We start from the raw sequence: 27,140 nt of genomic DNA on the forward strand, positions 1-27,140 counted from the left end.
TCAGAGGTCAGAGGCCTGCTTGGCCTGCTTGGCCTGACCTACTAGGGGAGGGTAGTGGTGTCAATACCCTCAGACCGAGGGTACGGGCGTCGTGTTAGTTTCTTCTTGCTGCTGTAACAAATTGCCACAAACCTGATGTCTTCAAACAGCACAGACTTACTGTCTTGCAGTTCTGGAGGTCACAAGTCCAAAATCTTTAGCTGCTGGGTTAAAATCCAGGTGTTGGCAGGGCCAGGCCCTTCCGGAGGTGCTGTGGGAGAATCCAGTTCCCTGCCTTTTCCAGCTGCTCAAAGCTGTCCTTGTGCCTCAGCTCATGGCCTCTTGAGTCTGTTTTCTGACCCTGACTTCGGTCTTCCTCTCTCACTTGTCCAGTAGACCATTGTGATTACTTTGTACCCACGCTGGTAAGCCCGTGATCACCCATGTCATAGTCCACTGATCAGCGCCCTCATTTCCTTCTGCAGCCTCAGTCCCGCCCTGTGCTTGCCACATAATTTAACATATTTACAGTCTCCAGGGGTGAGCACACAGACCTCTGGGGGGGAGGTGGGCGGTGGTCCTGCCTGCTGCAGGGATGGCTCTTTCGCAGAAGACTATTTGCAAGTTCTGGGTTGGGGAAAACTACAGATCAGGATCTAGAAAGTAGTTCACCCACTTATCCTTTTCTCCGTGCTAAAAGGGTTTTCTGTTCCTGCAGGTTGCTAGAGACCTCAGGGTGATAGAAAGAGCGGCCTTCTTCCTTGTTTGCTTCTACCAGGAAGTGAAATCCCTCGGTTCTCATCAAGTCTCTGCATTTCTAAGCTCCACTTCTCCCAGTCTCTGTCTCTGTGTCCCTTCCTCCTATCCACACCCTGAACTTCTCAGGATGGCCTTGTCTCTCACATAGTCCCTTCCCTCATCTGGCATCTGGGACGCCCAGGGGAGGTGGCTTATTGTGCCCACTAATTGTGGGTTTTGCTTATGCAGCAGAACTGGCTCTTTCTGAGCCTTGTGGTGCTTTCAGATCATTTGATGATGACTCACTGCTGAGTTGCTAGAAATGACAGTGGCACTTACCCTTTCCAAGAGCTGGGGGGAGGGCCCTGGGGGAGGATGCAGTCTGAGGCAGAGATGGTTAACTTTTCTCTGCTATTCTAACAGCCTCTTCCCTTTCTGGGTCAGAGTTGCCTTGAGCCTGGAGTCTTGCCCCCACCCCCAGCTTGACTCCCCACATCTGTCTTTAGCTGGCCTACAGCTGGCCATGGAATCCAAACTGGGCTCAGGGACCCGCCCCCAGGAATGCTCCTGTTCTGCAGGGGCTCCTGGGCAGGCTAGGGTCTCACTGGCCCTTCATCTTGGGCCAGCTACCAGCAAGCCCTAATGGTTGGGGAGTTTGCTGTCCCATCTGCCCGCAGGAGTCTGTGGGTCTGACTGCCCTGTCTGCACAGTTGTTCTTCGGGACTTAGATAAGGGTGTATGGATGGCTGTCTGGGTTCAGGGGTTGTAGCTGGCTGAGGAAGTAGGAGAAGTAGGAGCAGGCTTGTCCAGATACCCCTCGCATAGGGTTGTGAATGATGGTGGCAGAGACTTCTGTTGCCCAGGACAGGCCTAGGCTGCCTGTTGAGAAAGGAGAAGATGAGCCTGCCCCTCAAGAGGTTCCATGGGCTGGGTTTGACTTCCTCCTCTTGCTGCTTCTCCCCCGCCAGGTTGGGGTGACTCAGTAGGAACGCCATCGGAGCGAGGCATGACGTATGACGCACTTCATGTTTTTGACTGGATCAAAGCAAGAAGTGGAGACAACCCCGTGTATATTTGGGGTCATTCCCTAGGCACTGGGTGAGTTCACAGCATGGTGGATCCATGGGGAAGCAGGTCTTCATGGGGCGTTTCACCAGGTCCCTCCAAAAGTGCCCTCGTGGCTTCTGGATCCCATGACACCATGAGTCCCAACAAGCCTTGTCCCTCATTCCCATGGTGGGGGCAGGGGATGAAGTGCCACAAAAGACCATGAAGAGCTTGAGCTACTTTCACTCCTCAGCTGAAGAAGTGACCTGAGACACACACACAGGCAGCTGTGGGGTGGCCATGTCCCTCTGCAGCGAGGAGGGGCACACTCGTCTCAGTCCCAGGGTGTGCCTCAGGGAGATGTCCTCAGAGCAGAATGAGACTGGGCACTTGGGCTTTGCATTGCCTGGCTTTGGAGTGCAGGTGCTGGCTGGCAAGCGGAGGGCCGGGCTTTGATCACATGCAGACTAGGGACGATTGTGAATAGCTTGGCCACTTAATCTGTACTTGGCTTACCAGAGAACTTAGGGGAGGCAGCAGTGGGTGGTTCCCTTCTTACATCTGCCAAGATGGGGGAGGCAGTTTAATATTCCATTTGGGGCTGCCTGAATCGCTTCTGCTGATGGAAGGTTGAGAGTGTTTCTAAAAGGAGCGCTGCTGTCTGTGCCCGGAGTCCCAAGGCCTTCAGCAGCCATCTCTTTTCCAGCGGCCTTTCCTTTGGGTGCCGTGGCTGTGGCTTCTTCCTCCCCTTGCTGCTCGCCTTGGATGGCATGCAGCAGTTGGGATGGGGCCTGCCGGGAGAGTGAGCTGCGTGCCTACAACAGAGAGGGGCCCAGGCAGAGCAGGGAGCAGGCCATCCTGCCACAGCCATCTGCATGGGACCTGCCCAGTGTGGTCCTGGGACGGCAAGAGGTCCGGGGGCTGTCATTGCCATCCTAGTCGGAGAGGGTGGCTGATGGCAGGGGCAGCAGGGCCCAGTCACGGTCCTGGGGCATCTTTGTCCACACCCTCCCCCAGCCCCAAACCCCACCAGCCGCTTCACAGATCCCACAGCTTCTCTGGTCACTTACAAGACTAGAACAGTCTCATCTCAGACAACTTTGGTCGTCATTCAGCTGAACTGTTTCTTCCTCCCTTTTCAGAGTGGCAACAAATCTGGTGCGGCGCCTCTGCGAGCGAGGTAGGAGCTTGTGTGGAGGTGTGAGTCCTGGTTGGGTGGGCATGGGCCCCTCCTGGTCCCAGGGCTCGGGCGGGGCACGCAGCGTGTCTGCGCGCACCCGCCGTGCCCCAGGCTCTGCTGTGGGTTCCTGGGAGGTGGGCCCTGATGGACGAGCAGCACAGCAACAGGGCTTGGTGTCATCTCGGAGCCCTGCGGGCTGGGCCTGGAGGCCAGGGTCTGGGTAAACCCCCAGCGGACCCCAGCCTGTGTTCCCCACGGGTTCTCAAGCAGCTGGGAGAGCCTTATCAGGGCTGGGCTCCTGATACACAGCTTCAGTAAATGTGGTTCTTGGGAGCAAATCACAGCCACCTGAGAGTCCCCTGTGTGGGCCCTTCTTACGTACCTACCGTGCAGAAGGGCCTGTGGGGCAAGGCTGGCTGGGGGGTGGGGGGGGCGGCTGGGGGGGCACCTGGGATCCACAGTCCAGTCTGGGGGACCAGTCTCTCCCACGGGCGTCCGTGGGGGCTTCTTGTTCACCTCACAGCCCCGTTTATTTATCTAGAGACACCTCCAGATGCCCTTATATTGGAATCTCCATTCACTAATATACGTGAAGAAGCTAAGAGCCATCCGTTCTCAGTGGCAAGTACAGATCTTATTAAAAATTGACTTGTTTTTATTATTAAAATAATTACTATCAAGGTAACTCTTAAGAAAATATAAAATAAAAATTAATCCTTGTTTAGTGCAGGGCACTGGCCTGACCACAGAGCTGCCTGGGAATTTTAAAACTCTGCAGTCAGGCGGAAGGACGGGTTCACAGCTGGGTTGTCCAGGGACAGCAGGACCCCCGGGAGGCCTTGCGTCTGAGGCGTGGTTTGCTGACCTGGCATCCTTGCCCCGCGGGGCTCAGCCCAGGCGGGCAGCTGCTGTCTTGGCTGCTTCCGCAGACGTGGACCCGGTGGGCATCCCTGCTCCCTGTCCGCATGGATGGTGCTCAGCAGCCAGGCTCTCCCAGTCGTGTCTCCAGGTGACACCCCAGGTGAACCCTGGTGGGGATCCCAGGGTGACTGAGACCCTCCTCACCTGCCAGGATTGAGACCCTCCTTTTACAAGCCGGGCCCAGAGGGGGCTCCTCTGTGTTTTCTTCTGTCCCACTGCTTCTTGGCTGGCCACCCGTTCTGGGGGCCTGTGTCGGCCCCCCACCTGACCTCACGGTGCTCTGTTGCAGACAGGAGGAGTCTTCTATAGTCTTACTTCTTTGATGTTGCTTTACTCCCAAGTCACATGGACCCCTGTTTTTCCAGGGGTGGAAGCCCTCGCATCTGTGGGAAGTACGGTCTCTGAGCCGGTCCTGCCCGGCTGCTGCTGGGAGCTGTGGGAGCCCATTTTGTGGGCAGCCACGCGTGGCCAGTTCAGAAGCCTCTTAAGCACAGAGTCTGGGGCAGCGGGGCGCCCCAGCACAGCTCTGGTGGGGCCTCAGGTCGGTCCACTCGGAAGCTGGGGAGACTCTTGGGCAATCAGCACCCTCTGTCTGAACCCTTGACCTCGGCCTTCTCTGTGGCTGTTTTAATTGATGCTTTTGCACGTTGTTTCCATGTCGCCTTCAGATATATCGATACTTTCCTGGGTTTGACTGGTTCTTCCTTGACCCCATTACAAGCAGTGGAATTAAATTTGCAAATGATGAAAAGTGAGTACTCTGCTACAATACCTCATTTTTCTTTTTTTTAAATATATATTTTTTTAAGTTTTTTTTTTTTTTAATTTTATTTATTTGACAGAGAGAGACACAGCAAGAGAGGGAATACAAGCAGGGGGAGAGGGAGAGGGAGAAGCAGACCTCCCGCCGAGCAGGGAGCCCGATGTGGGGCTTGATCCCCGAACCCTGGGATCATGACCCGGGCCAAAGGCAGATGCCTAACAACTGAGCCACCGAGGCTCCCCAGTACCTCATTTTTCAATTTAAAAAAATCACTGAGAACCCCCAGGATTAGTCACCTTAACCAAATAGGATGGAATTCTGCATACTGGGGTTCTTCTCTAACCATCAGACCTTCGTAAAGGGCAAGTCAGGCCGAGAGCTGCAGCCGAGAGAGAAGGGATGGGAAAAGGCCGTGGTGGCACGAAAGCAACAGGAAGACAACATGTCCCTGTGGTTGTTTTATTTGAAACTCGTCCATCAGAATCAGAATTCCTGACAGGTTCTAGAGCAATAAGGGGACTATTACTCAAACAGTGACACCGCCTCAGCCGTTTGATTTCTGTTCGGTTGTAGAAAGATGTTACAAAGTTCACTATTAAAAATATTTCTAGGGACACCTGGGTGGCTGAGGCGGTTAAGTGGCTGCCTTTGGCTCAGGTCATGATCCCGGGGTCCTGGGATCGAGCCCCGTATCGGGCTCGCTGCTCAGCAGGGGAATCTGCTTCTCCCTCTGCCTGCTTGTGCTCTGGCTCACTCTCTGACAAATAAATAAAATCTTAAAAAAATATATTTCTATTGGGGTGCCTGGGTGGCTCAGTCAGGTGAGCGACCAACTCTTGGTTTCGGCTCAGGTCTTGATCTCAGGGTCATGGGATCTCTGGGGAGTCTGCTTGAAGAATCTCTCCCTGTGCCCCTCCCCCCCCTCTAAAATAAATAAATCTTAAAGTAAATATTCGGTTAACATTTAAAAATCTACACTCTGGAATAAATGTGAAAAAATGGAATATTTTTCCCTTTAATTATTTGTTTTGGTTCTAAAAATTGAACAAACTAAAACTGAACAGACATAAGCAAAAAACCTGATTGTTTATAAATATTGTTTTGGAACTTCAAGAATGATCTGAAGAAACTGGGTTCCAACAGCAAGCACACAGTGAGTGTTGAGGCCCCCAAAGCCGCCTTTTGGCCCTGCTCCCGGCTGAGCACTGAGGGGATGGCAGTATTTCACCCATAGGAAGTCACAAGCCCCCACTTGGGGAGCTCTAAGATGACAGCCTGTGAACCAGGCCTTTTCTAGAGTGGGTCAGGGTTAGGACAGACTACTTACAGTGGAAATCCTGAAAAGATGGGCCATTCCGCTGTCAAAGTGTGACCCTCGCAGCAGAAGTGCTCCCCCCTGGAAGCAGAATGCAGGGAGAGAGTGCATGTGTGTGCCGCAAGCAGAAGCACCGGTCGCCAGACGGGCTGGGTCCGTGGGGTGGCGAGCCTCCTGGCCCAGGTCCTGCCCGGTGCCGGGCTTGCTCAGTGAGGGGAGGCCAGACACTCTAGGGCCTGTCCAGTCCCACAGCCCATCCGTGGTTTGCTGGCGGGTTAGGATCATGTGAACCTATTGAAAATGTCGACTTATTTGTAAACGTTCAGGGTGACCTTAAATGTCATTTTCAATGAAGACAGGTTAGAGGGTGTGGGCTTTTTTACCAACACATTTCTAGTGACCTTCATTTGCAATTAATTTCTTGGGCCACCTCTGTTATTGGGTTTGTAAATATCATTCTGTAACTTTTAAAGAATAGGTCTAGTGGCAAAAATAATCATTTTCAATTTCCAAAAAATACGCAGGGGCCTGATTTGGTGAATGAATCGATCTCTAGACTTGACTGAATGGTAGAAACATCTGAGGAATCTACTTGTAGTTCTCTAGTGAAAAGCCAGTTGAGTTCTAGCTGTTGAGCACCATGGTGAAGCCCCCACTAAACCCAGGTGGGCCCAGAGACCCCAGACCTCTCCCCGGGGCCTTGGTCCAGTTCCATCTCCTCCCGCAGTGTGAAGCACATCTCCTGCTCGCTGCTCATCCTGCACGCTGAGGACGACCCGGTCGTGCCCTTCCAGCTTGGCCGAAAGGTGAGAGCCAGGCGCCAGCCCTAGTGCGGGTAGGCATCTAGCTGGCTCCCGTTCAGGCCGGGCCGGGCATCCGCGGGTGTGGAGGGGTGCTGCTGCTGCCAGGTGCCCCTTGTGAAGAAGAGAAGCATGGGGGAGGTCAGCAGCAGGGTCGGGGTGGGGGCCAACAGGTGATGTCTTATCAGCAAAGGTAAGTTAGAGGGTGTGGGCTTCTTCACCAGTACATTCGGTGATGGCAAGAGGAAACGTGAGAAATAAGCAGATGGCTCCCGGTCCCTGTGCAGGGGTCCTGGCCTGACAGAGACTTGACTACCAGGTACTCAGCCAGGCTGGAGGGAAAGAACCCTTGAGGAAGAGGATCCCCCACCCCCATTTGGGGGCCCCAGTCGGCAGAGTTGATACAGAACCTCTTGTCTGTTCTCTTGCCTTTGGGATGGGACTGATGTCAGGAATACCATGCTGTTGTGGGGCCTCTGTGTTTGCTTTTGCTGAGTTTGCTTTGCCTTTGCTGCCAGGAAGCAGCATTCGGTTTGTGGGTGAGTGTTGTGGGAGATAGCACCATCTGGCGCGGTGACGGTGAGGAGCAGGGTCAGCCTGGAGGGAGTCAGTGGGTTCCAGCAGGACCAAGTCCCCTCCCTCCAGTGAGTCCGGGCACAGGGGACTGCCCAGCAACCGCCGCTCAGACCTGCAGAGCCCGGCCATCTCTGGGGTGGGAGGAAGGGACTGAGGAAGGACAGATCGTGACCCAGGCACACGGCGAAGTCTGAGGCAGACGGCCCAACCCTGGGATGAGCCCTCCGGGCTGCTCTGGCACGCAGGCCTCCACACCACTGCATGGCAGGCAGCTCTGCCCACGAGGCTGGCTCGTCCGCCTTGCCGCGCCCTGAGGAGGGGCCGCCTGGGGGAGAGGCGTTAGGACAGAGGGTCTCGAGCGTCAGGCCTGTCCGTACGCGTGCCCCCCACCCTGGTCCTGCAGGCTGCGGGCAGCAGTGTTGTTGGCGGGGGCTTGGGTTGCTCTTCAGAGGCAGCAGCCGCTGACCGGTCTCTGCAGCAGGGAGACCACCAGGCAGGGCTGCCATCTGTGGTGCCGACCTGTCTCTCCCTCGTCCCAGCTCTACAACATCGCTGCTCCATCCCGAAGCTTCCGAGACTTCAAAGTTCAGTTTATCCCCTTTCACTCAGACCTCGGCTACAGGCACAAGTATATCTACAAGAGCCCTGAGCTTCCACGGATACTGAGGTGAGGCTTCTCCCCTCTCCACAGACTCGCCCTGGCCAGGCACGCGGCACCCCCAAATCTGCCTCGGTGGGGCCAGGAGTCGCTGTGACTCGGGAGCCTTCCGTCTCCATGGAGAGGGGTTGCGTGTTTATGGCCCCTCTCTCCTGAAGCACTCCCGTGATCACACAGGGCAGCGACTTCCCTGTGGTGTGGGCTGTGCAGGCTGCGGAGACACGCCACTCGGAAGCATCCAGCGCGCAGACACGCACCCCAGCTGCTGTGGGTCAGGTCCTGCCCCTGTGCATAGGCACACGGGAGACTCCGGGCTTGTCCTCAGCTGCTCTGTGAAAAGAGGCTGTGCTCCCAGCTCTGCTACAGTTGTCATGGTCTGGGGCCAGGACAGCGGCTGGGTCCATGGCCCACATCCCGGGCCCAGGTGCAGAGCCCAAGCTTGGAGGGTGAGATGGTGGCAAAGGGCAGTTTGAACTGGATGAGGCCTGGCCCCGCCTCGGGAGCCTGGGCTTTTGTGCAGGGACCAATGCCATCACTCAGGTGCTGCCCGGCCTCCTTGCTTCCCATCCCAGGCACAGGCAGCCCGCCACTTCTTGGCCATGTGGCCTGCAGGATGCTGAGGTGGGGATGGTGCGAGTTCGTCTTCCCAGGGCTGCTGAGCCTGGAGGAGTTGGAATGGGCCCTCAGTGCATTTTATGCTGTCACACTTCAGCTCTCCTGTGGCTGCCTCAGCAGTTCGAGGGAAAGCTGCATTTCTTTAGTGGTTTGCCATTTCCTACATCAAGGACCTGGGTTGCTGAGAGGGGCCTGTGAGCTCAAAGAGTATGGGTTTGCTCTAGGGTTGTGATTTTTCCAGCATAAAAGGAATAGGTCATAGAAAATATAGCCCAGAGTACAGCTGTAGAGTTTAGAACAAAGAATAGTAGCCCATTGCTTGGTCTCTCTTCCTATGAGGTTGGGATTTAACCCTGCTTATTTAACTCAGGCTTTCTGAGTGGGGGTGGTCCTCCAGGCTCCTTCTCAGCCTCCTGGGATGGGCTGTGTGAGGACGGAGGAGGCAAGACCTCTGGCGTATGCTCAGGGTTTGGCTGATGGCTGTGCTCGTCTCGTCTAGGGAATTCCTGGGGAAGTCAGAACCCGGGCGCCAGCACTGAGTCTTGCTGCCTGAAGGAGCATGAAGACCTCTGCCCTCCTCCCCTTTGCTCCGGCCAGCCTGGCACCCTGGGGCCCAGGGCTGCCAGTGTCTTCGGTGCCCCCGGAGAGAGGACTCGGATGCCAGCTGGGGCAGGCGGAGGAGGCCCGGCAGACCTGAGGCACCTGCCTTGGGTGGCTGGGAGCTTGGATCTTTGTGGAAAACATAGGTTGCAGGCATGGGATCCCCTCTCCGTTTTGTTGCCACTCAACCCGAGCTCTTGTTGGGAAGACAGTGACAGAGCAGGCCAGCTGCCGGCTGGTCGATCCCACGCTTGCTGAGCTGGGCATGGGGAGCCCGGGGCAGGAGGCGTGGGGTCTTGGGACCACACTGAGCTTTCCAGCACCACCAGTGAGATTGTGGCCAGATGAGTTCTTCTGTCCCTTCCGGGCACATGCAGAATGGACTGTAATGGTTCCGGCAGCCCCTCGCACCCGGAGCACCCTGCTTGCCTACCTTGGCGGTCCCTGCCTCCCCGGGCAGGCCCCCACTGCTCACAGCGGGGGAGGTGCCTGTGACCTGCACTTCCTCCACTTTCTGCCCACTTGTCCGCCTAACCTGGCCTTAGACTGAGCATTTATTTAAGAATAAAATCGTGGTGGTGGTCTATGTGCTGTGTTCTCAGTGACACCTCCAGCTCCCCCTGGAGCCCAGCTCAGAGCCCAGCCTGTGGGAGGGGCAGCTCTGAAAGGCCAGGGATCCTGGGCCTGCCTTTCCTCCTCCTTTCCAGATGTGGAGGCCCGTGCAAGGAGGGGCATCGTTCCAGGACAAGGTGTGTTCAAGGGGGGGACCACTTCTCCAGATGGGATAGAGGGTGTGTTCCTAAAATACAGGCCTCCTTCAACCTCACGCTGTAGCAAGCTTGCTACCCCCACTTGGCACCCTCTAAAGATCCTGCTTCTCATCGGCCCCAGTGCTGTTCTTCAAGGTCTGTGGTCTCTAGTAGCAGCTGTGGGCAGGCTGGGGGGCCCAGATGCCAAGGCAGGGGACACCTCCTCATTTCTGAGGCATCTTCAACCTGCCTACAGTGATTCTCACATCGGGGAAACCATGCCTTTCTTAAATGGGTTGAAACGTGAACCAACTCTCCTGAGGTCAGTTTGTCATCCTGTTTCATGTGTGTGAGCCGCCGCAGGTCCTTATTGGGGGGGTGAGATAAGATAGGAAGTAAAATACAGGCTGTTGGTATTTTGATAGGTGTCTGACAGGCAGACTGAAGCAGACTGAAGAGGAGAAAGCACCGAAGGGGCTGGTGAGCTGCTGGGCCATCGGGTTGGCTAATCAGGTCCAGATGCCCCCACCTGCTGGCCTCTTAGATTATTAACTAAGCTTAAACTGTGGGCTAGGACAGACCTCTGCTGATTGCAAAACCAGTCCTTGGGGGGAAAAAAAAAACAGATCAAGACATGCACAGCTATAAATTCTGCAGTTACTATGTGTTTCCTGGAAGCACGGGTGTCCTGGGAGCTGCTCAGCGCCCTCCACCCGCCCCCGGCCCCCACCCAAGACCAGCAGGGCCCACGGTGCTCCGGTGTCCTACAGGTCTCAGCTTGTTCGGGTAACAGCCCCAAGTTCATGTCCCTCCTGGCTTTCGATTCAGCCTGCAGCGACACAGTTTAGGGGGCGATGCTCTGGTCCCCAGGGCATTCCATGTCCAAGGGCCAGGAGTGGCTGGCCTAGGACAGGTGCAGTGTACACCAGTGCCGACACCCAGATGACGGTTTATACAACAGATGTGATGATTCTTTTACGAGCTGGTGGTTCAAGCACACATATCCTAAGTCCCACTTGCAGCTGGGATGGGAGAGCTTGGTCTGTCCTTAATCCCAGAGTGATGGGCCCTTACGAGAGAGGCTGAGGCCTGCCCCTGGGACCCAGCCCGCACCCTGCCCTTGGCACAGAATGAAACATAGGCCAGCTCAACCAAGCACAGGCAGGAGGGTTTAATCGGTTTCTCACACAAGGCAGTAACAGCAAGTGGCACAGTGATGGTCACACACAGCCTAAGAAATGGGGTAGCGGAAGGTGGCGGGGGTATGACCACAGCCCCAGAACGTGGGCCTCCCCAGCAGACCTCCACAGCTCTGGTGAAGTGCACTCGTGAGCAAATCCTCCATGGCCTGATTCTATGAGCCGTCAGGACCCGGGGTGAGGGCAGAGCCCTGTGCCATCCAGATCCAGCATGCAAGGAGGCAGAGCCCCTGGAAGGGTGCTGTCCCCTGTGTCTCCATTAAGCCCGTGGTGAAGCGCACCGGCCTGCTCCCTGGCTCTCTCAGCTGAGAGAGGCTCACCCACCCTTCCCGCCACCAGCCTGCCATCCAGGCAGAGTGGAAAGTGGGCTCCCTTCTGGGCCTGCTCAGTTCTTTCCAAGGCGGTCACACTGGTGGAAATGGAGGGAGAAGGGAGGCTGGCCCCAGGACACGGCAGGGGCACTCGGCCTCTCCAGCAAAGGCAGCGCCCCAGCCTGGGCTCCCGAGGGCTCGGCAGCACATCCCAGCATTGCCTCCCCAGCACAGAACTTCAAAAGTACAATTTTTAGTTGCTAAAACAAGAAAAGGCTTCAGCTACGTTCATTTCCCTGGGAAGCTGATTATCCTCTTGAAAAAGCAAAATCAAGCTAACTGCATCAGTCAGCCTTGTCCTAGCCAAGGACCCCTAGATGCCGGGCACAGGTGTCCTCCCCATGTCCCCCTCAGTCATCCTAGGGCCCCTTTATCCGATCAGTCTGGAAACCCTGGGCCAGAGCACCCACGCAGCAGCTGCGGACTTGGCCAGAGTACTAGCACGGCCAGGAGGCCGGGAGCCCACACAGCAGGCCAGCACGTGCGGTGCAGAAAACCGTTCCCCAGGCTTCGCCACAGCTACTGCCCAGACCCCAGAATCCAGAGGCTCAAAACTAAAAACAAGCTCACTGCAAGGTGCGTGCAAGGTCTCAGAGGAGCCCAGCCGGTGGCTCCACCTTCCCCACCTCCTTGGGGCAGGTGAGCTAAAGCTGCAGGGCCAGCTGCCCTGCGCAGGGCTGCGAGCTCTGCTTTCCCGCAGGAAACTGGGGAGCATCTCCCTTTTTGAGCCTTTCCTTCCTTGCCCACCCCAAGCCACCAGCACAATCCCCATGGCCCTCCAGAAACAGCAGACCATTGCCAGGGTGCCTAATCCCTGGGGAGGTTGGGGGGCGGGATCTGCAGGTCGGAGGGCTCCACGCCCCAGATATCCCGGGCATACTCTGTGATGGTCCGGTCACTGGAGAACTTGCCCGAGCAGGCGATGTTCCTGATGACCTTCTTGGTCCACTCCCTGGGGTTCTGCAGAGGGAAGAAGAGGCTGAGTAAGACAGCTTGCCCTTCCAGAACTTCAGGACTGTTCCCAGATGGGCTCTCAAGCCTCTGGGCCAGCCTGACAACCAAAGACGAAATTGCAATCAACAGCTCAGTGAAACAGGGGCCCTCACCGACCAGAAAAGCTACCAAATGACTATATACAGGGGCAAGAAGCCTGAGAAGACCCTGGGCCTCAAAATGTGCCACACACTCTGGGGCACAGCCCACCTTACAAAGAAGCACCACCAGGTGAGTACTCGCCAAGTGGATCCAGGGAAAATGGCCAAGTTGTCCCCCGTGCATGGCTTCCCCCGAGCCTTGCAACTACCCCCAGACTAAGCCAGCATCAAGAGGAGCCTCCCCGAAAGGGCAGACTCTGCTGAGGCCCACGTCAGGGGAGCAAAGGTGCCCCCCAGAGCCCCCTGTTCTTTCACGGGTCCCCCAAGGGCAGACAGCTTCCCTAAAGGTGGGGGATGGGAGCCAGGACCACAACACATCAGAAACACAGGTCCCGCAGGCCTCATCCAAGAACCTGGGGAAGAATCCACCTGACCCGCCACTGCAGACTCACGCCCACAGCCCGAGTGCTCTCCCACTGCCACCCCCGGTGAGTCCAGAGAACCCCAGCAAGGGGAGGGAAGTGGGTACCAAGGGACACCCTCGTGCATCCCCTCAAGCTCAGGCCCTGGGTCTTCCTACGAGGCCCCACATGGACATGCCCGCTCCCTCGGGGACACATGCTCCACACAGAAACTGGGATCAGGGGTCCCCTCTTGTCCACCTTCACCAAGGAGTGGGGAGCTGGCTACAGTGGTCTGGCCCTAGAAAGGCTAGTCCCTACAGCTATGGGTCCCTCACTCTACTTAACATGGAAGCTTGCACCTTTCCAAGGAGGTACTCTCATTCACACTTTTAAACACAGGCTTTCTGTGTGCACACACAAGTCTTCCTGGCTCTGCACCCAATCCCCACACCCTCCCGATCACACCCGCTTCGGGGCTCAGACCACGGGGGGAGGGGGGGGCACAGCCCATCACCTCTGCCGTCTGCAGAAAGGAAACTCCTGTCCTGCTCAGAGGCTGTGTGGAAACGTGCCAGTGTGGAGAGCGGCCTGGGCCCAAGGGGACACAAGGCACCAGCCTCACCACGGGACAGCAGAAGGACAACGGAGACCGTCTGAGTGGAAGATGATTAAGAAGCCCTGGACAGCCCACGCCCATGACACAACTTAGCCCGCCGAGCCCCCAGCCACCCTGCCCAGGGCCACAAGGTGAACAGTGACCTCCCAGGACTAGACCTCATAGATGTCCCCTGCTGCTCCCCTGCCAGGGCCACCCCGGGGCCCTAGAACCATACCCGGTACAGCTGGTCCACCTGGGCCTGGCATGCCACGTACGCTTCATAATCTGCAAACACCTTGAACCTGAAACGGGAGACGGGGGCTAGGCCACTGTGGCAGGTGGTGAGTCAGAGGTCACCAGGCCCCGGCCATCCAGGTCCTCATGCTTTGGGATGACGGAGTCTACCTGGCCAGAGGTGGCTCTAGGAGCAGTACTTCTGTCCCGGGGATACTATTCTACAAAAACCTTGTTTTCAGCCGTTTCTTTCAAGAAGTGGTTGTTTACAACACACCCTCCCCACGCAGGGGGGCCCGAGCGGCACAGGCTGAGGGACTTCCTGCCAGAGAAGGGGCACAGGCTGACAGCGAGGCTCTGCCTGGCCATCTCTTCCTGGAGCCCAACTGGGCGAGAACTGGAGATCTAGGGGAAGGATGCTGTGGACAACACTGTAGGATTTATGAACAGGGAGCTGCATTTCTGTTCATGGCTGAGGCACAGAGACCATTCATGAAACCGTGAACAATGTTTCCTTGATCCCAGTCTGAGCCAGGGCCAAGCTCCCGCCCTGTGCTGTGTGGAGCCTCGATCTGGTCTGACGCCGGCCCCCAGCACCCACCGGCGAGCAACAGATGAAAGCAACCCAATGGCAGCTCAGAGCGGGACAGAGATCAGTTCTCAGCACTGACCAGATTCAGCTCTTACCAACAGGGCGGAGCAAAGAACTGTCACGAAAAGACAAGTGGCGGTGCTCACCTGCTGTAAATTAGTGCTTCCGGAAACATGGATGTTATTCCGTGCCGATGCGTTGTAATAAAACATTAACTACAACGTAATTTGTGTCTCAAATTAATTCCACTTGAACCACTTGGTGTCACCATCGGCCAACATTTGCCTCAGTTGGGACTGTGGGACTTCGGCTGTGGAGGCACAGTGCCCCCACCCCACCCCGCCCCCCAGAGGTTTCTGGGGCATCCTGCCCACACTCCCATTCTCCCTGGGGAAGGGAGGATCAGGAATCGCCTCTGACCAGCCCCATATGAAACCGCCTTCTGCCTGTCAAGCCCTTCGAGGGGGTCAGCCAGTGCTGGGGGGGGGCCTGGGGCTGGACCATGGAGCCAGCAACCCCTACCGCAGCGCCCCCCAGCAGGCAAGCACCTCCAGAGGCCCCTGCAGGCCCTGGTTGACAGCCCGAGGCTCTGCCCGTGGGCTGGGGTAGGGAGCAAGTCTGGCCCAGGGTCACCCCCAAAGTGTAGTCTTCGGCCCACCAGGCGGACCCATGTGTCTGACTGGCTGGTGGGGAGGGACGTGAGAACGAACCTGTCGTGGTTCAGCAGCATGTTGACCACGTCCCTGAAGCAGTCGGGTTCCTTGGGAGAGAAGAAGCCGCTGCTGATCTGGTCCACGGCCTGCTTCAGCTCGGGCAGGCGGTCATAGTATTCTCTGGCATTGTACCTGTGGGGAGGTGGGGAGGTGGGGCCGAGTGTCAGCCTCCGGGGTGAGTGGCGGGGCGTTTGTACCAGGCACACCCCTGGTCCAAGACCACCCCTGGCTCAGGACAGGAGCAGGCTCAGCCAACATGCCCAAAGCCACCCCCAGCCACCAGGCGGGCATCACCCCAGCAAGCATGGGCCTGCCTCCTGGAGTGCTCTCAGCTCTCCCACCCCCCAGCGCTCTGAGCAGTGCCCTGATGGCACAGGGAGGGACACACACCCTTTCCGGTCCAGGGCCTCGACGTCCTCCACACGCATGCCAAAGATGAAGAGGTTCTCAGCCCCAGCTTCCTCGGCCATCTCCACGTTGGCTCCATCCATGGTACCAATGGTGAGGGCCCCGTTGAGCATGAACTTCATATTGCCCGTGCCCGAGGCCTCGGTGCCCGCAGTGGAGATCTGCTGGGAAAGGTCTGCTGCGGGGATCACTGCAAGCAGGTGGGCGATAAGGTACGTCACCACAGGCTGCTCACAGCGTGAGAGCCACGGGAAGTGTGTAGGGACACCACACGCCCTCCTCCAGCCCATGGCTGGTGCTGCCGGAGTCGGCACCGCCTCCTGCTCAGTCCAGCATGGGCCTGAGCCCTGCAGCCCACCCTGCTGGCCTGTAAGGGCTTCCCTTCCTGATCCAGAGCAGCCGGAGACCAAGAGGGTGACTCCTGAGAAGACCCCAGGTCAAAAAAGACCTTTATTCTGGAACCTTCCAGGGACCAGGCCCAACCATAGTCTGGGGGCCCCTGGTTCTGGCTTTTGGTGTTATCATTCCCTTTCATCCCGACAGGAGTTGTGTCTCATGCCATCAGCCTATAAGGCTCCTTAGAGCACTTTAAGAGGAATCTGGACTCACAGAACCAGAGAACTACAAAGGTGGGGCAATTTTCTTGTGTTCACATGTATGCGAGTCACTCTATGCTGTATGCAGACTGGGCAAAGCCAGCCACCATGATGACCCAAATGCCGGGGCCCTGAGGCTTCTCCCAAGGGTGGGCTCCCTGTGCCTCCAAGATGTGGCTGGTGGGAAAGCTACATCTTCCTACCCTGCCTTGGCATCCCTGCCCCCACATCCTCATCTTGTCCATGGAGCTGATGCTGCTTCCCCAGCCCAGTGGCTGGCACTCGGGGTCAGCAAAGAGCAGAGTCCAGCCCTTCTTCAAGGTCCAGCGCAAGGAGCCAGGGTAAAGAGATACGGACATCCCCAGCCCCCATGCAGCTCTACACGGAGCTAGCTGGGGGGGCACTTGCGGGACCCAGACCCCCAGCTCTGACGTCCTAGACCAGGCACCCCAAGTCAGTTCTAAAGATGTCCAGGAGCCAGCCGGCCCCAAATAACAGCAAGGAGGGGGGAGGTTCCAGGCGGCAAAGGGCTTGACAAAGATGTGTCAGAAGCTCAGTGAAGAACTAACCACAGTACTGACCCTGAACCACATACGGTCTGTGACAGCCGAGGGACCAGAGACGGTCTGATGAGCTGCTGAGCTGGCGGGAGAGGAGAGCGAGTCGGCCTGCACAGCATTACTCAGTGACTCAGGGCAGAAGGCAGCAGCTGGTCTGAGCTACAGAAGTGCCTACTACTCAGCCAGGATGCAGGCTCAGGCTTCCCATCTCTTGGTTCCTGCCAGGACCTCCAGAAGGGGCCAGTTTAGAAAGCCCCGCCCAGCTTCAGCCACATTTGGCTGCAGGAACTTCTCCAGATGGCCGCATACACCCTTGGAGGAACAGCCCCAGACGGACCTCTCAACAAGGGGTCGCAATGTCAGGCCTTAAGCTGCCCTTGGAAAGGTCAGAAGAGGCAGGTGCCAGCCCAGATCAGAAACTGGTAATGCCCCTGAGAACACACAGATGGTGACAGCAGAAGCATCCTCTGGGGATGGGAGAAGGGAGGGAGGAGGCCGACCTGGTAGCGTATCCCGCCAGCAAGAGCAAGCTCTAGGAGCAGAAATGAAAGCCGGGGAGCAGAGGAACGGGGAGGAACGAGGTCGCAAGCAGAAGTGAGAAAGTACAGAGACAAAGGATGTCCGAGGTTGAGAGTAATTCTCTGCACTTGGTGATGGGCAGAGAGCTTCCCCAAAGCCTTCACTGCTAGAAGAAGGCCCCCTCCGGCTGGGAGAGCCTGGTGTCCAGGGCAGAGTTCATCTGCCCCACCAGCAACGACCCATATCGCAGCCAGGCAGCGGCGGGCTTTCCTAACGTGGCCACCCTGGGCCTACCTTTCTCAGCCAAAGACACTCGGTAGTTTTCCAGGAAGATCACTTTGAGCTTGTCGCCCACAACTGGATCGTGGTTGACGACACTGCCGATGGACGTGACCAGCTTGATGATCATCTTCGCCATGTGGTAACCGGGGGCCGCCTGGAGACGGAGGGCAAGTTCAGTATGAACACACCTGTGCTCAGCGCAGCGCAGGGTCCTCAAGAGGGTCCTGGGGCCCCGTGCTGGATCGCGGAGGTCACGCCTGGCCGAGTGGTCCCCCTGCCTGTCCCCCATAGCCTCTCCCAACGGCCGCCTCAGCCTATGCTGAAGCCCGGCAGCCTCAAACTTGTCTCTGACTCTAGTCAGTTCTTCAGAAATGAGATAAAAAGAGAAGGGCTTTTAGAACTACCAACTTACAGGAAACACAGGGAACTAAGGAACATACTGGAACATGCCAGACAGATATCTGGAAGACACACAACCCAATCTCTGTAACAAATCAGTTGTAGGGAGGGAGAAGAGGCAAGCACAGGGGAAAGCTGCAGCAGACAGCAAGCAATCGCCAGGGGAGGCCCTTGCCAGGGTCCAGAGTCAAACAAACTGCTCCAGATATTTGTAACTTTACTATCTACGTGGGAAGACGGAATCGTGTAGTGGTGCAAAGAGTCTGTTTCTGTAGCGGTTTGGGAGGAAAACATCATTGGGAATGTGTGTGAAGTATTTAGAGGTGAAGTGATACTATGTCTGGAATTGACTTTGAAATGGTCCTGCCGGAGTCTGGGATAGGTGTATGGATATTATTCCCATGCTTTCTACTATTCTCTAGGCTGAAAAATTTTAATAGTCAACATTTAAAGAACTGTTCGAAAGGCCGTACCTCTAAGAAATGCACCCTGGGATACTGACAAAGGAACCGACAGGCGCTGGAGGAGGGGCAGGGGCCCAGTTGGTGGCTGAGCTGCTGGCTGAGGCTCGCTGGCCCCAGGCAGGTGCTCAGACCTCCCACCCACTCTCGTGTGCTTGAGCTGGTGGGGCAGACAGTGCCTGGGCTCCGCCCCATACCCCCCCATAGGGAAGCTGCGCCCCACATTGTTCCTCATGTTCTCAGATGATGCTGAGGCTCTTGGGGAAAAGTGGGAGAGGTGGGGACACAGGCCCTAGAGCACAGAGCACGAAGAGGAGACCCACCAAGGAGTAATGGCAACACACTGGGACTCCACGATCACATGTCCAAAAGCATGCACCGTCATGAATAAAATGAAAGAAAGCTAGGCCGAGCTCCCAGCAGGTGCACATCTGGCTGATGAAGCAACCAGCCATCTATGTCCACTCAGCACACAAGTGCAGGGGAGTGGGCAGCCTGCTGGGGCCTGAGAGCCGGGCACAGGTGTGGAAGTGTGGTGGCTATGCAAGGAAGGGCACTGCCCCATCAGATGGACGGCCAGCGAGCCCGCTGGGGCTGGGGACCCCACTGTCACGTGCCTTGCAGGCAGGGGTCCCCTTCAGCTCCCTCCTATTGCTGCGCTGATGGACACTGAACCAACTCAGTCCACAAGCACAGCCGGAGAAGCAGAGGAGAGGGCCTCTGGCAGTCCGTGCGCGTGCCGGCTCTGACCACCGCGGTGTCCAGCCCACTGGGTGGCTGGTGCTCCAGTGGGGACACAGTCTGCACGAACAAAAAGCATGGTGGTTTGTGCATTCAGGGTAAATATCAAGCAAGGAGCAAAGAGGACATCACCTCACCTTGCCCCCGATCATGACAGTCCTGGGCACAAAGGCCCTGCCTGGGTCCTTCTTTATTCCTGCAGGACAAACAAGAGATTCAAATCAGGCACTAAAGCCAGACAAACCCCTGCTTTGGGACACGGTGTGGTGACCCCCATCCCCAGAGATCAACCCTGACACAGGGAGCAGGGTGCAGCCACTGGACAAGCCCCTAGATTCTGCACTTAGATCCCACTTTGGTGAGGAAGGAGGCCATAACAAACTCTTCCAAAAGGCTTACAGGAAAAGTTGCACCTCTGTTTCCAGAACAGCCCAAAGCAAGGGGCTGGCTTGGGTCTAGTCACTGGCTGTCAAGGCCCTTGCACATGATGGATACTTGGAAAAGAGGGGACCCTGGGATCATGGTAATGGTACCGTCAACCATTGAGGAGTGTCAGATGAGACCCCAAGTCTCCCCCTACCCTCGCTGTGACCAGAGGTGAGAAGCTCTCCCGAAGCTCTCTTGCACGGGGGGCAGCTCGAGGGTCAAGATACAGCGGCCGGCTCACCTGCAGCCCCAGCAGACTGAGGGGGTCCTCACCAGGCCCCTGGCTCTCAGTGTGTATGGGGAGGTGCTGGAGGGGTCTACAAAGGGGGGAGGCAGCCCTCCACCACATTCACCAGAGGTCAGGAACCGACCAGAGCAGTGGGAATCATGGCTGAAGCTTTAACAACTGACTCCAGGTCCTACCAAGAATATGGCTGTCCCTTAGTTTGGAAATTTCCCACTTCTAGAAATCAGACCGAACAGGGCAAAGAGGAAAAAATAAAACACAAACTACATTTTCACCAAAACCCAGAAAGAGGAAAAACACACAAACTCCAGGTCACTGAGCAAGTTGTGCCAGATCACAGGGTAGGTGGGGCATAGGGCTGCGAGGGCAAGGTGTCCTGGGACCCAGGCTCTCCAGAGACGCTGTCAGCAGGGCTGGCGTCCTGGGGGCCAGGAAGGAGTGTGGCTGGGGCCACGAAGGCAGACCTCACCTGTACCTCTCCTCGAGGGAAACCTGCTTGGAGGGTCTCCCATCCTGGGGCAGAGGCCCCCAGGGCAGAAATCGGGGGGCCAGGGCGGGTGGCCTCCTGAGCCAGCCTGGGCTTGGAGAGACACAGGGGCCACGGCTGCGCTGGGCTCCATGAAGCCCCTGCTGGTAGCCCGGGCAGTGCAGCTCAGGCAAATCCGGACATGGCTTTGCTATAGACAAAAAGCAGAATTGGCCTCCCTGTAAGAATCTCCAACCTGGGATGGCCGCCAGCTCGGAAGAGTCTGCAGAGCCGAAACTGAGGTCCCGAGGGGAGGGCAGGACACGGGAGCGCATGAAATGAGAACTGGCAGGACACAGGAGCGAAAGGACACCAAGGGGGAGGCGAGACAGAAAAAGGACCCACACACACACAGGATGGAAACAAGAAAAGCAGACAACACAGCAGAAAAGGAAAGATCTTTGGAAATGTTCGGAGAGAACTCAAGAGACAAGAAGAAGATAGGTAGAAGGAAGCCAGCACACACCTCGCTGGAGTCTGGGAGGAAAAAAACCAAAACAGTGGCACCAAACAAATGTTTTAAATACACTTCAAGAGACCTTCCTAGAAATAATACAAGACCTCAGTGAATGCATTCGGGATGCCCTGAGCTTCCAGGGAAAACTGACCCACAACGTTCAGCACCAAGACCCAGCCCAGTGTCATCAGCACAGGCCCTCAGGACACCACGACACGCCAACGCCCCCCGCCCCCCCCACCCCGGACAGTGCAGGATGGACCTCCAAGATGCTCCAGGAAAGAAAGTGAAGCCAAGAACGTCACCTGCAAACAGTCCTATGTGTTCTGAACAAGCAAGAACTCACAGCTGACGCGCACGGCTGTCCTGAACGGGCGGGAAGCCCGGGGGGGAAGGGCGGAGCAGGACGTTGTCACAGAAAGCCTGGTGGGGGGGGCACCGAGCGTGGTCGTGCGGAGGCGGGGAGCGGCCGGCGGTCCGCTGTGACCAGGGAGAAAGCGCGCCTGCGCCGGCCAGGGAGCTGCTGGGGGAATGGCACAAGCCCCGGCGGCCTGCCTGGCGGAAGAGCTGGGCCTGCAGGTCGGCCCGGGCAGCTAGCAAGGCCAGAGGCGCGCGCACCGGGGAGCCCACGGGCCCACGCAGACAGACTGGGACAGGCGGGCAGAAGGGCAGTGACGTCACAGCTGCTCACAGACGGGGGACTGACAGGGTGCTCCCCGCAGAGGCCCAGAGACAAAGAAAAGGCAGAAAATCACAACCACGGAAGAAAACCATGGCAAACAAGATGCGGTCTCTGTGAACTGTGGTTTCTGGCCACGGAGGCCAGGGAGGCGCTGTGGAGCGCCTCCTTCGGCCACACACACAGGCGGGCCCTGGCGGGGAACTTTCCAGGAGGATCGGCGCCAGAAGCGTCAGAACTCTCAACCATGAACGTCGTCTGTCCTGTTACTTAACTGTCTCATAAGTGAGCGGCTTCCTCCACCTGACCTCTGTGTCCTGAGTAGAGTATTAGTGGTTCCTTGGTTTTCAAAATTAAGAGTCACCGTATTAAATTACAAAATTCTAAAATCTAAGTTTTTCCTTAAGGCTTTATTATATTTATAAACCTAGCAAATATTCATATTTACTTTTAGGGGCTCTTTGATTCATGTTTGCTCCCACAACTGAACACTGCTTAAGCAGTTTAAGGGACGTGTGTAAGTTTAACATGTACTATTTTATTTTTGGTAAATATACTTTAAATGTCTAACAAGTAAAATCTTTCCAAGTAACTCATGCAAGTCTAGCAGATAACAACCAAGTTTGAACGCAACACTAAACTGAGCCATCAGCCAGCCCGTGAGTCCGTGAGGCGCGGCGCGCGGCGGCGAGGGCCCCAGGCACACTCACGGTTGTACAGGGTGATGATATGCAGGCAGTTCAGCAGCTGCCGCTTGTACTCGTGGATCCTCTTCACGTGCACGTCGAACATGGAGGAAGGGTTGATTTTCACCTTATATTCCTTCTCCAGCAAGGCAGAGAACTTCAGCTTGTTTTCCTGGGGCGAAAAAAGGACAAGGATGGTCAAACCCCAGAGTCCCCATGGTCTGACTGAGGCCCCGGCCTTCCAGCCATGCAGCAGGGCAGGGGCTCCGGGAGGCCTTCTGAGGATGGGGGGTGGGGGAGCAGGGTGCTGAAGGTGGGCACACACCCGGAACGGCAGAAATAAACGGAAAACTAGACCAAAAAGCAAACCTACACAGAAGCAGAAGGGTAAGAAAAGTAGAACAAATGGCAGTTGTGAGTGTGGTGTCAAAGGATACAGAGGGGGGCAGGCAGGGAGAGAAAACTCAAGATGAAGGACTCTTTCTGGGCCCTAAGACCATGTGGCAGCCCGGCAGACAGGCAGGCTTGGGAGGGGCCATGTTCTTGGTCATGGCGGCCACCTGTCAGGTTTGGAGGGCTCCAGGGGCCCCGGCCTGTCTGCCTGTGAGGCTGGCTGCCCTGGGGAGAGGCGCTCACGCAACCAAGCAGCATGCCACATGCAGGGACGCCAGGACTGGATGGACTTTCAGCGCGCCTCCTGTGGATGAGCTCTTCCTGCAGAACTTGGAGCAATGCATACCTGGGCTGCTCTGGGGTCTGCACCCGCCTGCCCACCTGCTGGTGACCTGAGGACTGAGCGGGGTGGATGGACTAGGCGGCCGCTGGGTCTGACACCCAGATCATGCAGGACGGCTGTCCCACACTGGGCCTACCTGCTTGACCTTGGCCACATCCCTGATGAGTGCCTCGTCATCAACCAATGGCAACAGCTTCTTCAGTTGGCTCAGGTCAGTCAGGAAACCCTCCCCAATTTTCTGTAGAATTGTAAAGGGACACATGGTTTCTGCTCGCTGTGAGACCCATCCTCCTGGAGACTGTCCTCCCATTTTGTCATCCCTGCCTCTGCTTTCCTCCCTGGATCTGCTTCAGCTTGGCCCCAGGCCTGCTTCTCTCTCACAACACCCAGCTATCAAAAACACCCCCACACCATGGCTGCAACCAACCACCATGGGCAGCCCCACCCCAGGCTCCCTCTCAATCAGACCTGGGTTTGCTCCCAACCAGGACGTCGCAGTCGCAGTCGCAGTCTGGTCAAGCTCAAATATCCACAACAATCGTGCAAGCCTCCCTTGTCCCCTTCACAGACACGTCCCAAACCTGGGGGCCAACCATGGCCTAGCAGCTCCTCACCCATTCCCAAGGCCCTGCACCCTCCAGCCACTTCCTGGTCCGGACCTCTCTGCACTACAGCAGGGCGGTCAGTCTGAGCGCACCTCTCATCAAGTACCCCGCTAAGTCTCCCTGTTGCTAACTTAGGATCACGAGGAAAACTCCCAGCCTGTCCTCCCTCTGCCTGCCTCACCGGGCACTGAGCCCTGCCGGCCTTCCAGCTCCCGGGGGGCCATGCCCCTCACCGAAGGAGCGGAGAGTCAGTGCTCCTGGCTCCCTCCCGTAGCCCTTCGGATCTGTGCTCTGCTGTCCCTTTTCCAGGGAAGCCTTCCCTGACACATGCAGCCCAGACAGGCAGTGTCCCCATAGCAGGCCCTCACCGGGCACCACCCGGGCACAGGTCTTCTTTGTGATTTCCCAGCTAGCACAGCACCCGGGGTGTAAAAGCACCCATTTCCTCCTTCCTTCCTGCACGAGCACATGAACAATCAGTTTAACACCGCGTCTCTGCCTCACCAAACCTCGTCAGTGGGCCTGTGGCTTCCGCTCAGCCGGGTGGCCCCACCCCGGTCCTCCCCGAAGCCCAGGACCTCACTTCTGAAACTCCTGCACAAGCCGCTGGGGCTGCTGGGGCCGCTGACCGCTCAGCCTGGCCCAGCACTCCCACGTCTGACCCCACACGTCCCCAGCCTGGAGCCACTGCTGGTCAACACACAAAGGAGCGATCACTCCCCGCTCGGCACCTGCTGGCAATGGGCCTGAGGCCTTTGGGCAGCAGCCGAGGCTCTAACTGTGCCCACAGCTCCCTGGGGACTCAGAGGCAGTGGGTCTCACCTCCGCGATGGTGCCGGCCAGCCCCGGGTTACACAGCAGCAGCCACCGTCGGGGTGTGATGCCATTTGTCTTATTCTGGAACTTCTCTGGCTCCAGCTCATAAAAGTCCTTAAAGCTGAAACAGAAAACAGGCAAGTATCACAAGCCCTATGTTTTGAATAAGGTGAGCAAAAGAACATAAGGAAATCCCCCGGAAGATCACGAAGCTCAGTTTTTCTGTTCTGTTTTCTAAAGAGCACAGAGCGTCAGCGTTACCGCACGCCCTGACAACGCTGGGCACGGGTGCTTTTCAAAGCACTGCACATTCGGCCACAGAGCGCTCACCACACGGGGTGGAACCCGGCCATCTTCCACGGTGACTGTGACATTGGAGAGGGTACAGGTTGTAGAGCTTGAGAACCGGGGTTTAGTTTCCTCATCTGTAAAATGGGGACACACCCCACTGACAGGCTTGCTGCAGGGACTAAAGACTATTACACACAAAGCCCTCGGGCCGGCACCAGAAACACAGAAGCCTCCACACAGACAGACCCGGTGTGGGGTCTACCTGGTGCTCACGCAGGTGCTCCACACACACCTGGGTTGAGGATGGAGGGAAGGAGTTCCAAGATCACGTCCCACCAAGAGACGGAGAGGGAGCACAAGATCTGACCTAAGGATTCCTCCTTCCTCTCGCTGATGAGCCCTGGCTCTTCTGGCCCTAACCTCCATGCTGTCTAGGTATGGGACACCTGTCCCCAAGTGGGGCACTCCAGCGCTTGGTCAGCAGCAGATGGCTCCAGGAGAGAGCCAGAAAAGAGGAAGGCACTGGTGACAAGAAGCCTCAGCACCTCACCACCACCCGCTGAGTCGGAGCCCCCGGCGGCTGTGCCCTGAGCAGTTCAGTCAGTGCCCATGAGGGCAGCAGGCCCCACCACCATGGGTATGGCTGCTAACAGTCCCAGAGGCAGATCCGGGGTCAGCTCAGGGCAAATGCTGGCCCCACTCACACTGATTGCTTCACAATCTCCGAGTGGATCCTCGCCACGCCGTTGACAGCATGGGACCCGATCACACACAGGTGGGCCATGTTAATCCGCTTGCAGTCCCCTTCCTCGATCACAGACATCCTCCGCAGGCGGTCCACGTCCCCAGGGAACAGGGCGGCCACGTGCTGTTGCCAAGACAGAGAGCCGTGAGCAGGAGGCCCAGGGGCCCCCAGGGGAGATTCCAGCTCCTCCAAGGAAATCCCGGAGTTGCTGCAGCCCAGACCTGCATTTCAGCTCCCAGGACGCACCTCCCAGAGCCCCGAGTGCAGAAGGAAGCTCCTCCATGCCGCACCGCCCAGGGAACGGCCTGCGCTGGCTGGAGGACCCAGCAAACCTGTCCTGCCAGGGGCAGACAGTCGGAGAACCTTGGTGCTGAGGTGTGCCACGGGACTCATGAGGACAAGATGAGAGTGCTGCCCTCCTGGCCTAGGCAGGGTCTAGCCAGTCTGACCAGTTGGGAACGACTACTTTTTCACCAGAAGGTTAAAAAACTGAACTACAGGGGTCCCTGGCTGGCTCAGTAAGTTAAGTGTCTGCCTTCGGCTCACGTTGTGATCCTGGGGTCCTGGGATTGAGCCCCATGTTGAGCCCCAGTCGGGCTCCGCGCTCAATGGGGAGTCTGCTCCTCTCTCTCCCCCTCTGCCCCTCCCCTCACTCGTGCTCTCTCTCAAATTAATAAAAAAATCTTAAAAAAAAAAAAGAGAGAACTACAAACACACCTGGATTCTAAGTTGCCCTTTTCGTGCACCATTCTCCTCTCCGCAGGTAACAGAGAAAAGACAAATGCTGCTTTGTTTCCAAATCATCCAAATGCCGCTATGATGTCCCAGGACAAAGACATTTCAGGAACAGACACATCTGAGCCCCACTCGGGAATGGGAATGTTTTAAAAAGACCTGAATCCATGACTCCCACATACACTGCAGAGCTCTAGGTGTGGGGACTAGGCATCACCTCTGCTGGGTGACAGCCCCTGGACCCCAAAGTCCTCTGCTGGGCAGAGGCTATTCAAGAAATAAGGCCCCTGTCCCAGGCCAGATCATTCCACGTGGAGGACAGGAGGGCCCTCCACCTCTGCCCACCACCTCCATCCCTGACCACGACAGGAGGGGTGGTCATGCAGCAACCCCCAAGCTCCCACCCACATCCCTGCTGCTCACATCCAGGTGCCTCTGGTTGATGGCGTAGATGATCTCCAGGTGCCGTGGCAGGAGCTTCTCAAACATGGACACAGGCCAGCGCTCTAAGGCCTCGGGTAACACGGTGTGGTTGGTGTACGCACAGGTCTTCTTTGTGATTTCCCAGGCCTAGAACATTCCAACGTGTTTTGTTCAGAAACAGTTCTTCTACCAGATGCCTAAGCAAGGGGCAAGTCCAGGATCAAAGGGAGATGTTTGCATCCCACCAGAAAGGGGCCCAGTCAGCTAGCTGTGCATCTCTCCTCTCTGGGGCCTGTCTAGAACCTCAAAACCTACAAGTGAGCCCCATGCCCTTCACATTTCAGACATGACCACGTACATTCTACTTCCTGACAGAGCACACACACATATATGAGTAAGGCTTACCTCACCACCTGGCATCATTCACTGACTCACTTTTCTTCTGTAAACTATTTTTTATTGGTGAACAAAGCAGAACACCAATTTTCTACTTTATTTCCACCCAACTGATCTCACACCCAGTCCAAGAACACTGGGAACCTGTGTGACCTCCCTCCACTGGCCAGAAGCGGACGGGATCATGGGGTGGGGGGCGCCCAGCCCCATCTGGAAGTGCACCCCAAACCAGAGAGGGGCTCTGCGTTCTACAAAACGAT

At 56.9% G+C, this 27,140-nt stretch overlaps 2 protein-coding genes across 6 annotated transcripts in view; one reads left to right on the forward strand and one right to left on the reverse strand.

The window, feature by feature from the left end:
* ABHD12 (abhydrolase domain containing 12, lysophospholipase) overlaps window positions 1-9,778 on the forward strand; it is an 89,524-nt gene extending 79,746 nt beyond the window's left edge. For 3 of the 5 annotated variants that reach the window (XM_078056827.1, XM_036110023.2, XM_078056826.1), the window contains exons 7-13: window positions 1,686-1,815; window positions 2,907-2,944; window positions 3,486-3,565; window positions 4,534-4,616; window positions 6,671-6,749; window positions 7,798-7,986; window positions 9,092-9,778. In XM_078056827.1, the coding sequence (XP_077912953.1) occupies window positions 1,686-1,815; window positions 2,907-2,944; window positions 3,486-3,565; window positions 4,534-4,616; window positions 6,671-6,749; window positions 7,798-7,968 (581 nt within the window). In that variant the 3' untranslated portion in view covers window positions 7,969-7,986; window positions 9,092-9,778. The remainder of the gene's footprint in view (window positions 1-1,685; window positions 1,816-2,906; window positions 2,945-3,485; window positions 3,566-4,533; window positions 4,617-6,670; window positions 6,750-7,797; window positions 7,987-9,091) is intronic. The other 2 variants (XM_036110024.2, XM_036110027.2) reach the window with 2 other exon arrangements.
* A 1,310-nt stretch (window positions 9,779-11,088) lies between these two features.
* The window catches only part of PYGB (glycogen phosphorylase B), a 53,657-nt gene continuing 37,605 nt past the window's right edge, over window positions 11,089-27,140 (reverse strand). The window contains exons 10-20 of the mRNA XM_036110019.2: window positions 26,485-26,631; window positions 25,286-25,449; window positions 24,297-24,411; window positions 23,006-23,107; window positions 22,158-22,305; window positions 19,250-19,308; window positions 17,524-17,665; window positions 15,537-15,744; window positions 15,144-15,278; window positions 13,843-13,909; window positions 11,089-12,471 (exon numbers count right to left, since the gene is read on the reverse strand). Of these exons, the coding sequence (XP_035965912.1) occupies window positions 12,319-12,471; window positions 13,843-13,909; window positions 15,144-15,278; window positions 15,537-15,744; window positions 17,524-17,665; window positions 19,250-19,308; window positions 22,158-22,305; window positions 23,006-23,107; window positions 24,297-24,411; window positions 25,286-25,449; window positions 26,485-26,631 (1,440 nt within the window). The 3' untranslated portion in view covers window positions 11,089-12,318. The remainder of the gene's footprint in view (window positions 12,472-13,842; window positions 13,910-15,143; window positions 15,279-15,536; window positions 15,745-17,523; window positions 17,666-19,249; window positions 19,309-22,157; window positions 22,306-23,005; window positions 23,108-24,296; window positions 24,412-25,285; window positions 25,450-26,484; window positions 26,632-27,140) is intronic.

This window comes from Halichoerus grypus, chromosome 10, assembly GCF_964656455.1.
Source record: "Halichoerus grypus chromosome 10, mHalGry1.hap1.1, whole genome shotgun sequence".
Classification (NCBI taxonomy): Eukaryota; Metazoa; Chordata; class Mammalia; order Carnivora; family Phocidae; genus Halichoerus; species Halichoerus grypus.